Below are 13,670 nucleotides of genomic sequence, written 5' to 3' on the forward strand. Positions count from 1 at the left end.
ATAATGTGAGAAAAAAGAACATATATATGTATGTGTGACTGGGTCAGTTTGCTGTACAGTAGAAAATTGACAGAACACTATAAACAAATTATAATGGAAAAAATAAAAATCATTTAAAAAAAGAAGAGGATAATAAAAATCCTTCTTGAATGTGGGAAGATTATAAATTTTAAATGAGTAGCAGACAGAAATGAGGAGAAAAGGACTGAAATTAGTTTTTTGGAGGCAGGCTTTTTTCCAGCTATTCATCAATTAGATGGATTTAATTACTCCAAGATCAAATAGGAATGAATACACACACGCATATCAAGAAATAAAGGCACAATTTATCCAGTGATTAAGATGATTTTGTCTCTATTTTTTCTTTAGAAAAGATTTAAAAATACTAATAAATTAGCATAAGAAAAATCTTAAGTCAGTTCTTTAGCTTTTTTAGTCTTAGAGTCTGTTAACAATCTGATAAAAAACAATGACTCTCTCTTTCCAGAAAAAGGGAAAAAAACACAGATACATTCAAAGGTGCAAAGAAAATGTAGTATACAATATCAGAAGGGTCAAGGACCCTGAAACGCTTGCCCAGTTCCTGATCAAAAGCCCCTTACTAAGTGATGACTGGCATTCCAATTCTAAGAAGCACCAGTAAATCCAGTCATAACTCACACACCCTCAAAAAAAAAAAAAAAACCCATTATGTCAATCTCTAAATTTCTAGAAATTTGCATAAGATTCAAAACAGGGAGATCCCCTTGTGGCTCAGTGGTTAACGGATCCAACTAGGAACCATGAGGTTGCGAGTTTCATCCCTGCCCTCGCTCAGCGGGTTAAGGATCCAGCGTTGCCGTGAGCTGTGGTGCAGGTCGCAGACGCGGCTCGGATCCCGAATTGCTGTGGCTCTGGTGTAGGCCAGCGGCTATAGCTCTGATTGGACTCCTAGCCTGGGAAACTCCATATGCTGTGGGAGTGGCTCTAGAAAAGGCAAAAAGACAAAAAAAAAAGAAAAAAAAAAGATTCAAAACAGATGGCTCAAGGAACTAAACTCACATGCCCACATCCCATGACAACCTTCAGCTGGTTTTATAATCTATTCATATAAAAAACAAATAAACAAATTTAAAATATAGCTTCACTTAAATAAAGAAGAAACTGAATAAACTTATCAGCAAAAAGAACATACATACACACACACACACTAAGAAAATAATATTAAATCTAGGATAATTCTCTGGGCTCAATTTAGGACATGAAGATCAAATGCCCATGTCTGGTAGGAAAATTTCCAGAACTTTTAGAATTGGTGGAAAGTACCAGGTCATGCCTAGAACTGGTGATTTTCTTTTCCTTTGGGACACCAGAACGAAAATATCAAGCTCAGCGGTGTCTACTTTCACCAACATCAAAATCTGAAAATTCTTTCATTAAACTGACAAATATTATCTGAGACACTACCGGTTCATAATCCCTTATCCAGAAGCCCTGGGGACAGAACTCTTCAGATCTTAGTAAGGAAACACACTGCACATACCATATGATAGGTAACATCCCCAGCTGGGGTCTGAGGCTGCACTCAACCATAAAATACATTAAAATTTTGCAGCAAATGGATGCTTCATCATCCCAAGTGGGATAAATAGAGAGTCTACCTAGATGCGTGTTAGTCCATAACAAGTTTTATCACCCAATGAGTGATAAAACCTTTTAGTTTTCTGAGCTTTTTGTATTTTGGTATTGCAGTAAGGGTGCTGACGTCTATCATGTTCTGGGGGAAAAAGAGTAAGTTAAGTAAGCCAAGTAAGTGGTTCTCAAGGAGCTTTTAAACAAGGACAGGAAATAAGGCGTGTACACACAAAGCTCTGGACAAGGCTACAAGGAGGAGAGGGTAAGAGTGATGAGTTGAGCTTAAAGCCTCAGAGATTCAGAAATGGGGAAATCACTTCCCAAAGGAGAGACTCGAGGTCCCTTCCTGGAAGACTAAAATGGCCCTGGGCCCTGCCTGTACAATGCCCTAGGGCGTTGACTGGAGGAGGAGGAAGAGGAGAAGGGAGGGGAGAGGAGGAGGGGTGTTTCCCACCCATTTCTGATGACAAGAATGATGTCCGGCACTCATTTCTTCTTTGTCTCCCCAGACCCCTGCCCTGGGAATTCCAATCACCAGGTCAGAGGTGGGACCAGGAGTCCAGCTGCTACACCAGCCCTCCTTGTGATTCCCATCAGCAGGGATGCTTCAGAAACGTGAGTCTAGGTCAGTGGTCCTCAGGCTTGAGTAGGCAAAGGCATCAGGTGGAGGGCTTGTAAAAACAGAACTCCCAAGGTTTCCGATGCCTCAGGGCTGGGGCAGGGCCTGAGGACGTGCGTCCTCAGGCCCAAGTCCCCAGGGGATGCTGATGCTGCCGGTCTGGGGACCGCATTCTGACAGCCACTGATCTAGCCACATATATGAGTCAACAGTCAGAGCCAGGAAGGAGCAAAACAACTGTGGGAACGAGGAGGGTGGACCAGTGCGGTGGCGGTGTTGAGGCAGGGGGTGCTAAGCGAGAGATTTAAGTGAGAAATGCAGTTCTGAGTAGGGGCGAGTGGGGAGGGGTGGGAACGAACACTAGGCTTGTCATTCGTTCAGTCAATATTAACTGAGTGTCCACTGTGCACCCGGGAGCAGAGATGTAGCAGGGCCCTCTGGGAGCGCACTGCAGTCTATACCAGCAGTTTGCAACTGGGGTGAGTCTACGTCCCAGGAGACACTGGCAGTGCCTGGAGACACTTGTGGTTCTGACAACCTGGGGGGAGAAGGTGGGACGTGTTACTGACATCCAGTGGGTAGAGGTCGGGAAGCTGCTAAATATCCTCCAATGGACACAGGACAGCCCCACAATGAAGAATGATCTGACCCTATTGCTCATCCATTCTAAATGGAACAATCTGCATCTGCCAACCCCAAACTCCCCGTCCATCCCACTTCCTCCCCCATCCCCCTTGGCAACCACTTATTTCTTTTTTTGGTGCAATGCTTCCAAGGTCCTCCCACAGTCTCCTCATTGCAATGAGCCCATAAACCGGACTTGGTCAGTCAAGCCTGCTTTGTCCCTGGTGTTCCTGGGCTGGAGCAGGGGCTAAAGAGGACAGAGGGTGTGTCGAGCCCCACTGAGCAACCACCGCCGACCCTTTAGAAATCCGAAAGAAGCTCGAGGGTCTTACGTTGAACGAATGTGTTCTTTTATTCTTGGGGATGGTGAACTTGGGAAAGGAGACTCGTGGCTGCTTTTACAAGACTCCGTCTGACTGAAAGCCTAGTAAACTGAAATCATGTCTAATTCTCCATCTGCTTGACCACCACTATTGCCAGTGCCCACTGAGTACACGGCACGTTCCTGGACTGTGTGGTGGGGATGTCAGGTAGAAGACACAGCCCCCACCGTGATGGACTAATGACAGCCGCAAGGCACTGTGAGTCACTATCACAGGGGACCACTCCTAAGAAGCAAGTCAAGGGACAAAGTGATCAGAAGGTGGTACAAGTGTCTGGTGCCGATGCGAGGGGAGGCGAGGCAGGGCAAGTTTAGCCTTTGCGCCCCAGTCATCTTTTATTAGGAAGCCTGACCTGCTTCTGTATAAATTCTGTCCGGGATCACTTTTTCCCTAACGCCACCTGGCTCAACTGGTTCTCTGAATCTCTAAGACTGAACTGGTGGTTTGGGAAGATGCCAAGTAACCCTTGCTCTGGGCTATTTTCCTATCCCACCGAGGCCACAAATCTGCCTCGATTGTAGTAAGAAAGAGGGGAGCTCCAGATGGGGGGGAGTTGGCGGAACCTCAGGGCGCTTCATTTATGGATATTTAGACAGTTTTCCTGTAGTTATGAAAATGATGGCAATTTCTGCTGCTCAGCATGCGTTTCAGATGAATTTCAATATCAGAAAAGCTTTACTGGGGGAGAGGAGACGATGTCAGTTGTTGAGATGTATCCTGATCAGGGGTTTCACTTTCCCTCAGAAGACACTGATCCACGAAAACGTTTGTGGAATCATCATGACTCTCACTTGTGCCATGAGCTTGTATTTCAGCATGCTAAGGTGACACCTGTATGCAAAGGGGCTTCTCGCCTATGTATCGCTGGGCAATTTTTGTTATGGGTGTGACTTCCAACCAGAAGGAAGAAGGCTGTGCTGTGCCCAAGCTCAGGGTCATTCCTAAACGTGGGTCAGCACTCTGTCCTTCTGCCTGAACTTGGATGTTGCATCAAAATCCAGAAGCAGAAAAATATCCCCAATGGAAGGGGCTTTTTGGTGGGCTAAGGTGCCTTGTGGAAGTTGGGAGAACAATTACCCCAGAATTTGCTCTTTCCAATGAAAGCCAGAGAGTGTGTGAGGGCTGAGATTACCTTGCAGCAATTCTTGCTCTAGGTTCATGAAAAACGCCTGTCAATAAACATCTTTCAAGGCTTCGCTGACAGTGCTAATTCTCCCTAACTTATCACCCACTTAGACACATATTTATACCTATGACATCCAGGCCAAATGACATCTTCTCATATTCCCACTTAATTGTCCTCATCTTCCTTTTGCCTCTCCCATCAGTTGTTCAATCCTTTGAATGCAGAAAGCTTCCACTCTGAACAATAAAGCTTTTGGAATTGGATCAGAGAGTGAAGATGCTGGGAGAAATCTTCAGGCTTCTCTCTAGGACAACCCTCTGACTTCACAGACAACGCAGACAATGGAGAGCAAGGCTGGAGAAATAGAATTATTCGCCCAAGGTCGCACAGCTAGCTAATGACAGAGCTAGTCCCAGAATCTGTGCTTCCTGACTCTCAGCCAAAACACACCACCCAGCCCTGTCAGACCACTCTATCCACAATTCATCCTCACTTTGTGAAGCGTCTAGAGATGGACAGAGTTAATAGATACTTGCACGGCTGAAGAAGGCTTGGGTCAAGTCAGGATCCTCCCCCATGCTCAAGGGAGCTGAGCCTTCGCAACTGTGTTAATATCCACGCCCAGGAAGCCCACCTTGGATCCCAGAATTCCTTTCAAACTACATAGCCCAATGCGGTGCCCACCAGGCACAGGTGGCCAGGACCACTCAGAATGTGGCTAGTCCAAGTGCAGATGTGCCACATGTGGCAAATACATGATGGACTGTGAAGACTCATATGGAAAAAGAATGATAAGATCTCATTTGATAATTTTATATGGGTTAAATGTTGAAAGGATAATGTTTTGGATATAATGAATTAAATACATTTAAATTAAGTTCACATGTTTCTTTTTTTTCCCCTTTACCTGTTTCCTTTTTTTTTTTTAATGTGGTTACTAGAAATGTCAAAAACACAGCTAACCCACTCCACATAATCCTTCCAAAAAAGACTCAAGTGTCCTGCTTGCAGACATTACAGAGGGTTAGAAAAAATATCAAGGATGTGTTCTCATCCTAAGGCAGGTCTTGAGGCCTGAGGATTAGTTACTTAAGCACGCTCTGCAGACAGTCTTGTTCTGTGCCACATCCTTACAAGCGACACTCAGGTCCCTCTTGCTCAGTCTTTCCCAAAGGCACCTCACAAGTCACCCAAGGTTCTATTTACTCTGCAGAGAACAATCTATAGGGAAGTCCTAATTCATTTCTTTTCTTTTCTTTTCTTTTTTGGAATTTTGTCTTTTTAGGGCCGCCCCCGTGGCACATGGAGGTTCCCAAGCTAGGGGAAGAATTGGAGCTACAGCTGCCGGCCTACACTGCAACCCCAGCAACGCGGGATCCAAGTCACATCTGCAACCTACACCACAGCTCATGGCAACGCCAGATCCTTAACCCACTGAGCCAGGCCAGGGATCGAACCCACATCCTCAGGGAGCTAGTTGGGTTCGCTAACTGCTGAGCCATGACGGGAACTCCTCACCTTCGTTTCTATAGAAACTCTTTCCATTAAAAATTTTTTTTCTGTTTCTCAGATTATTATTTCTGCAAACACGAGTGAGGTTGGTGAAGTCCACTGGTGGTCGCATGTCACGAGGACAGCCTGTCCCAGGGACCACATTCCAGTTACCTTTGAGGTTTGGTGCACCTTCATCTTCTCCTTCTGCCATCCCCCCACTCCAGTGATCCCAGCAACTTGCCTAATAACCTGAATCATTGACAAACTTGTCAAGAGCCATAACTACAGATGGAGCAGATGAACAGAAGGAAGGATGGGCTACTGTCCAGCGAGAGAAAATGTTATCAGAAACGGTTTAACTTTTAATTCTTGAAAAGAAGTTTCAGGACATTTCAAGAACCTTGAAGGTTTTAGTGTCTTTTTTGTGTGTGTGTCTTTTGTCTTTTTAGGGTCACACCCGCAGCATATGGAGGTTCCCAGGCTAGGGGTCCAAGTGGAGCTGTGGCTGCTGGCCTACACCACAGCTCACGGCAACTCCAGACCCTTAACCCACTGAGCAAGGCCAGGGATCGAACCTACAACCCCCATGGTTCCTAGTTGCATTTGTTTCCGCTGCGCCACAACGGGAACTCCGGGTTTTAGTGTCTAAATGTAGATTGAGCACGCTAAGCCTACAACCTGCATGAAGAAACACAGGGCTAGCTGGTCTTTAGGAACATTTACGAGCTCAGAACAGTGGTTCTCGGACTGTGAACCCTAGACCAGGAGCAGCAGCACCTGGGGATCTGTTGGAAAAGCAAAATTTCAAGCCCCACCCCAGACCTACTGACTCAGAAATTCTGGCAGTGGGGCCCAGCTCTCCCGGTAATTCTGAGATGCACTCAAGTTTGAGAACTGCTGGATTAGAGTATAAGCCTCGTGCGCTTCCTGCCTGAGTCTGGCTGTACCATGAACAGACTGAAGGCAGGCAGACCTCATGTGAATCTTCAACATTAAGACAGAGCTCTAGCAGCTGCATCTACATCATCCATGAACATATTTCTCTAAACCACAATTTGGGGCTTGGCAAGTGCCATAAATTCATTTCCTTATGTCTAAAGCACATTATCCCTTATTTGCTCTCAAAACTACCTGTTTTGCACAGGAAAAGGAGTTCCTGGTGTATTTTTCTGCAACTAAAAGAATAAATCTGGATGATTGGATTCGGAAGATGTGGTATATATACACAATGGAATACTACTCAGCCATAAAAAGGATGACATAATGCCATTTGCAGCAACATGGATGGAACTAGAGAATCTCATACTGAGTGAAATGAGCCAGAAAGACAAAGGCAAATACCATATGATATCACTTATAACTGGAATCTAATATCCAGCACAAATGAACATCTCCTCAGAAGAGAAAATCATGGACTTGGAGAAGAGACTTGTGGTTGCCTGATGGGAGGGGGAGGGAGTGGGAGGGATCGGGAGCTTGGGCTTATCAGACACAATCTAGAATAGATTTACAAGGAGATCCTGCTGAATAGCATTGAGAACTATGTCTAGATACTCATGTTGCAACAGAAGAAAGGGTGGGGGAAAAACTGTAATTGTAATGTATACATGTAAGGATAACCTGACCCCCTTGCTGTACAGTGGGAAAATAAAAAAAAAAAAAGAATAAATCTGGAGTTCCCATCATGGCTCAGTGGAAGCAAATCTGATGAGCATTCATGAGGACACAGGTTCGATCCCTGGTCTCCCTCAGTGAGTTAAGGATCCAGCATTGCTGTGAGCTGTGGTGTAGGTCACAGATGGAGCTTGGATCTGGCAATGCTGTGCCTGTGGTGGAGGCAGGAAGATATAGCTCTGATTCGACCCCTAGCCTGGGAACCTCCATATGCTGTGGGGGTGGCCCTTAAAAAAAAAAAAGAATAAACCTACGCTTGCTCTTATATTAATCATAATTACATACATATAGCTTCTCTCGATCTTTGCCTTTCCAAACTAGATTAGCAGTCTGTCCACATTATCCTCATAAGGAAATCTGAAGCTCAAAAAAAAAAAAAAAAAGTGAACTCTCTAGAAGGAACTGAAGTACTTGTGTCTGATTAGAGTACATTCAGAATGTTCCAATTATTGGAATAATGACTAAAGGAATTGGAGAGTTGCCAGAGGTAGCAAATACAAGCACAGGATGGCCAGTTACATTTGAATTTTGGATAAACAATCAATATTGTGTGGGATATACTTATTACCAAAGAATTATTCACTGTTTGACTGAATTCAGATGTAGCTGGGCATCCTGTATTTTCTCTGGCAGCTCTAGAATGGGGAACACTGACCTTTGGAAAGGTTTTGAGGAGACAGTCACCCGCATGCACTGAAAGCACTGTTGGGAACAAAATGGGCTAATATCAATACAGACGCAGGGGAGTTCCCATGGTGGCTCAGCGGAAATGAACTGGTATCCATGAGGATGTGGATTCGATCCCTGGCCTCCCTCAGTGGGTTAAGGATCTGGCACTGCTGTAGGTTGCAGACATGGCTCAGATCCCACGTTGCTGCGGCTGTGGTATAGGCCGGCCGCTGAAGAAGGTCTGATGGGACCCCTACCCTGGGAACTTCCATCTGCCACAGGTGCACCCCTAAAAATAAAAAATAAAATAAAATAAAATAAAATAAAAAGACACAGAGCCTAGAAGCCAGAGGTAAAAGAAGATTAGGGGAAGAGACTATCTGGCCCCACAGAAGAAAGACACTTATACTTAGAGAGATTCAAACAGAGGTGCTGAGGAGGCTGGCACGAAGTCAGATTTGGGAGTGCTGGCTGAGTGCTTAGGCTAAAAGATAAGGCTTCTCTGATTTGAAGACCTGTGAAGCCCTAAACTGCTTGAGCTGCCGTTCTCTAGAATACTCCTGCCTCCTGAAGTATGCAAACTGCTCTGGGTATACACGGAGAAGCCCTGGCTCTGCACATGGGAGAGGTACAAACAGCAGGCAAGCACCTGCTCCATCGAGGCGCTCTGAATGTAGCTAGTGCCCATTCCACTGGTAGGACCTAGTGAGACCTATGTGTGTGCAGTTTTTCTGATGTGCTTAAAAAAGCTATTAAGATTATGGAAGGATTTCCCTCTCTCTCTCTCTTTCTCTCCCTCCCTCTCTCTCTCTCTCTCTCTCTCTCTTTTTGTCTTTTTAGGGCCATATGGAGGCATATGGAGGTTCCCAGGCTAGGGGTCCAATTGGAGCTGTAGCCGCCGGCCTACACCACAGCCACAGCAATGCAGAATCCGAGCCACGTCTGCAACCTACGCCACAGCTCACAGCAACTCCGGATCCTTGACCCACTGAGCGAGGCCAGGCATCAAACCCCACAACCTCATGGTTCCTAGTCAGATTCGTTTCCACTGCACCACGACAGGAACTCCTAGAAGGATCTTTCAAAGGCATGTCAATGATTAGAAAACCCTTCTCTGCTTTCAATCATAAAGCAGAAGAACAAGGAAACTCACTCTTTGTCCTGCTGTCCATTTCTGTTTTTGACGAGTCTGGAGTTGCTGCAGTGGGAGGTAACTTCTTGCCAATAGTCTGAGGAGAGAAAAAGAAGATTTTTACTTATCAAGATGATTCTCTCCATTAGGCAAAGGAATTAAAAAAGCACACTTGTAAGGACGAAAGGCTTATGATTGGTCCTAAAAACCACGCACTTCCATTTCTGCACTGCTCTGTGTATTGGCCGCCGTTCTTCTATGAGGCCTCAGTGACGAAGAAGTGGGAACGCTTGGTAAAGAGGGCTTCAGCCTCATAGGCGCTCCGCATCCCTCATTCCCATTCTTCCTTGGTTCTTATTAAAGGGTTGATTACTTTCAGCAGAGAAAACAGGTCCATTTCCTGTCATTTTATGAGAAGCTGCCTATGTAAATACTTGAAAGCCCAGCACCTGGCTCAGACGAGGTGCTCAAAAGTGTCTGCGACATGGACAAATGGCAGGAAGAGGAAGGCATAAGGTGACAGAAAGAATGGAGGGATTGAGGCCCAGAAGGACAGACAGATGGGTGGGTAGATGGAAGGACAGGCAGAAGCCAGAGTGTCCAGGGCGACTGTGCCTTGCCGTGACTCCTTTAGCCATCTCGACTCAACCTGCTCTGCGGTCTGCGTAGACACACTCCGGTCCCCTAGGGCTGGTCTGTCTGTCCCCAAGGTGGAATAAGGAAGGCCGGCGGCTCTCTCTCTTCCCACCAGTCACTTTTTTAACCCTTTGAGAAAGGCCAACGCCACAGACCCTACGTATCTACCAGGTAGTTTTTAAAAAAAAATACATGAGTGTGTTTTGAGTTCTTTTTCTTCCCTTCGTTCAGAGCTAATTCTATTATTAGTCATGATTTATGAACCATCCGTAGAAAAGACTGGATACTGTCTCTTAGGACAGATAGTTCACCGAACACAGGCAAGTCAGCAGCTCAAAGCCACAGCCACGAAAAACAAGATGACAAGCAAAAGGAGGGCTCCGAAGGGGAGGTCTGTTCCCACTCTTCTCTTCTGCCATCACGTTTGGGTGACGGTGATTCATGCCTGAGCAAAACGCCAACTGATGCCCGGGAACCGGCTGTCAGAACCAAGGAGCAGCATGAACCTCCCTCCCCAGCAATGAAGAGTTTCCCCAGTGAGAATTTCGGCCCCTGGGAAAACCAAACACATCTGCCCCTGGAACACGTGAAGAGGGATGAACTGCCTGACTCCAAAACGGGCGCCGTGCAATGCTTCTTCAACGACAACTGCGTCACCCGAGTTTCCACTGTGAAAAAGTTCTTCATGCTTCCCATGCTGAAACTAACATTAAATAGGAATAAATCACCGAAAGAGGGTGAGATAAATCTAATCCCCAGCCCTTCATGAATTTTTACAAACATTTGCGACAGAAGAAAAGCCTTTACATTGTACATGCTGACATTTTTATTGAGTGCCGCGGGGCTTTGCTATATTGGATAAAAAATGAAACCTAAACTATCCCGCCCCTCCTTGGTCACTGCTAAGTACTCGAGCTAATAACACTGTGTGATTCCTAGGAAACCTCAAGGAGGAAAAAGGCTTGTTATTATTCGGCCATAAGGTCACATGAGATGAAAAACGGGTCTCAGAATTATCTTGAAAAATCAGTAACTGAGAGTCAAAATAGATGCTCTCACAGGGTCCTTCACTTTTCTGTTCCCATTTCCAAAAGCATCGCCCTCATTCTCTTTGTTTTTCCCCTTTGGGGACCAGAATAAAGCATCACGACTGTTAACTATTAACACATTAGGAAGAAGAAAACGAAAATGATTGCTACTTTAGTTATGATTGACGATAGAGAGAGAAAATCAGGAAAATACAGGGGTAAACACTGCCCAACCCTGACTTTGTTTCTATTCCTGAAAAAAAAAAAAAAAAAAAAGAGAGAGAGAGAGAAACATCCAACGGTTTGGGCTTTAAGGCAGATGCCTTACTTCCGAGAAACTTTGACAGGTTGTGTGTTTTTACGACTTACTTTTGTACTGGTAACAAAAGAAAGTGTTGCCCTCCATCTCTGATGTTCTGGTTTACCAGTCCGTCCAAGCTACCAGACAAGAAAGGCCCCCAGTTAAGTACACTGACTTCTGAACAGAAAGACCTAAGAAAGCAAAGCTTACTTTATTCCTTTTTTCTTGCTTTTCCAGACACACCGGGGGTGGTGGTGAAGCCGGTATCGCACTCACCTGCTGGGGGTGCGACACCTTATCTCCCTTTTTCTTCCTCGTGGGCCATGACTGAAGGTCTGGAGTAAGGTAAGAACCCCCCACTCCACCCCTGCTTCAGCCTGGTCTTCCAGGTGTCCCAGAGATGGAAGCTGTTCAGGCGTTTTTCTCTTTTCTAGGACTCAGACCAGAGAAGTAGAGTTCCCAGACCAGTGGCACCAGCATCACCTGGGAACTTGGTGGTAAAGCAAATTCCCAGGCCCCGCCCCAGTCTTTCTCAATCAGAAACTCCGGGGACGGAGCCGGCAGTCTCTGTCTGAACACACCCTCCAGGGGATTCCGACGCACACTCAAGGCTGCAAACCACCGACCTAGATGAAGGAGGCATTCCAGGAGCACTAAGCAGATACCTTTCCTTGGACTAACAACTCAGGCGCCTCTTCTCGTGCCTCGACAAATTATAAACCGTCTTTGTCACTCTTCTCCCTCTCTTCTCTACCTGCTTCCACCAAATCCCTTCCACCTTCTCTATCCTCAGTGACCTAAGAACTTGTCATTGCTCCTAAATGAGTCAAGTCAGAGAAGAATGGCAACGCCAGATCCTTAACCCACTGAGCGAAGCCAGGGATCAACTCCGTGTCCTCATGGATCCTAGTCGGGTTCTTCGCCAACCACTGAGCCACGACGGGAACTCCCTAAATTTATTTTTTATTAAAGTATAGTTTATTTATACTGTTGTGCCAATTTCTGCTATACAGCAAAATAACCCAGCTACATATATACATTCCTTTTCTCTTATTATCTTCCACCATGGTCTATCCCAAGAGATGAGATATAGTTCCCTATGCTATACAGTAGGACCTCATTGCTTATCCACTCTAAATGTAATAGTTTGCATCTACTAACCCCAAACTCCCAGTTCATCCCACTCCCTTCCTCCTGCCCCTTGGCAACCACAAATCTGTTCTCTATCAGAGCCCCCACTTTTAAAAAGCATGTATCATGAGGGCGATGCCTAGCTCCAGTACACGCAGAGGTCATATATAACTGAAGGTCAGCCCCAGTGCAGCTCTACGCAGAGAGAAAAATTGGGGAATCAAATCCATACATCTCTCATCTACCTTGCAGGCAGTAAAGAAGGATGCTAGGCTTGTAGCGGCCATCAAAAAGGATGCAGGATCCCCACTTGCGGCTTCCTCAGCAGAGTTCAGAGTTCCCTCCCTCCTGGGTGTCATAAAGAACATGGATTCTCCAGGACAAGCATGGGCCACAACTTAGGGGCTGTGCTGACACTGCCTGGAACACAGCTCTTTCATCTGGAAACAGGCTCCTTTTACTGAAGTTCAGGATTCTCAGGCTCTGCTCCATAGCTCAGGCCAGTGTTTTTTCTATGACTCTGTGCCATGGCTAAGGACTTCCCAATACCCATAGCCATGTCACTCTGGTCCAAACGCCACCCTCTCCCAGCTGCCAGCTGCTTGGTCTGGGAGTGAATGGACATATGGATGGCTGCATGGAGCTGAAGCTCTACAGACTATCATATCAACCTGCTTCCGAACACAGTTATCACCAAGTTTTGTCTCTCCTGTCACACCCTAAACTCCATTTAAAACCTAATTTTTAAAAATCAACAATTCAAAAATTCTTCCCTTTGAATATTCAATACCAGAAGTCCCTCTCCATTAGCTCTCTTGACCAAAGTACTAAATAAAGTTTTTGGGGCTTTTGTGCACAGTAGGAGCAACATATATACTCCTAGCCCTATAAGACCTGGTAATACAGCAGGAGGACAGATAAACCACATATGATTTCAGTTAGTCGAGCAATCATTTTTTCTTTTCTTTTCTGTGCCAAAATGAAGAAACTAATGCCTGCAGGAAAGACAATCACTGGATTCAACTCCAGTGGAATCCGGCTCCCTAATGACTAATATATCTGTTTCTCTTCCCAAATGGGGGAGCGTGAGACCGGGATCCTGCTCAAACTAGGCACAGAAATCACTCCTCTGACTTTATTCTAATTTGGATGCAAACTCTTTTTTTTTTCTTTCTTTTTTTTTCTTTTTTTTTTCTGTCTTTTGTCTTTTTAGGGCCCCACCCACGGCATGTGGAGGTT

General features: G+C 45.5%; 1 protein-coding gene across 20 annotated transcripts in view; it reads right to left on the minus strand.

The window, feature by feature from the left end:
- Nucleotides 1-13,670, minus strand: part of SH3KBP1 (SH3 domain containing kinase binding protein 1) — a 343,775-nt gene that overhangs the window by 104,330 nt on the left and 225,775 nt on the right. For all 20 annotated transcript variants that reach the window (XR_014835801.1, XR_014835802.1, XM_013985983.3 and 17 more), the window contains one exon: nucleotides 9,357-9,432. Coding sequence is in view for 18 of the 20 variants with exons in the window: in XM_013985983.3 (XP_013841437.2) it covers nucleotides 9,357-9,432 (76 nt within the window). In the remaining 2 variants the exon portion in view is untranslated. The remainder of the gene's footprint in view (nucleotides 1-9,356; nucleotides 9,433-13,670) is intronic.

Source organism: Sus scrofa, chromosome X (assembly GCF_054392235.1).
Source record: "Sus scrofa isolate SSC_HxYL_T2T_F1_AM1 chromosome X, Sscrofa_HxYL_maternal_Yorkshire_Landrace_v2.0, whole genome shotgun sequence".
Taxonomy (NCBI): Eukaryota; Metazoa; Chordata; class Mammalia; order Artiodactyla; family Suidae; genus Sus; species Sus scrofa.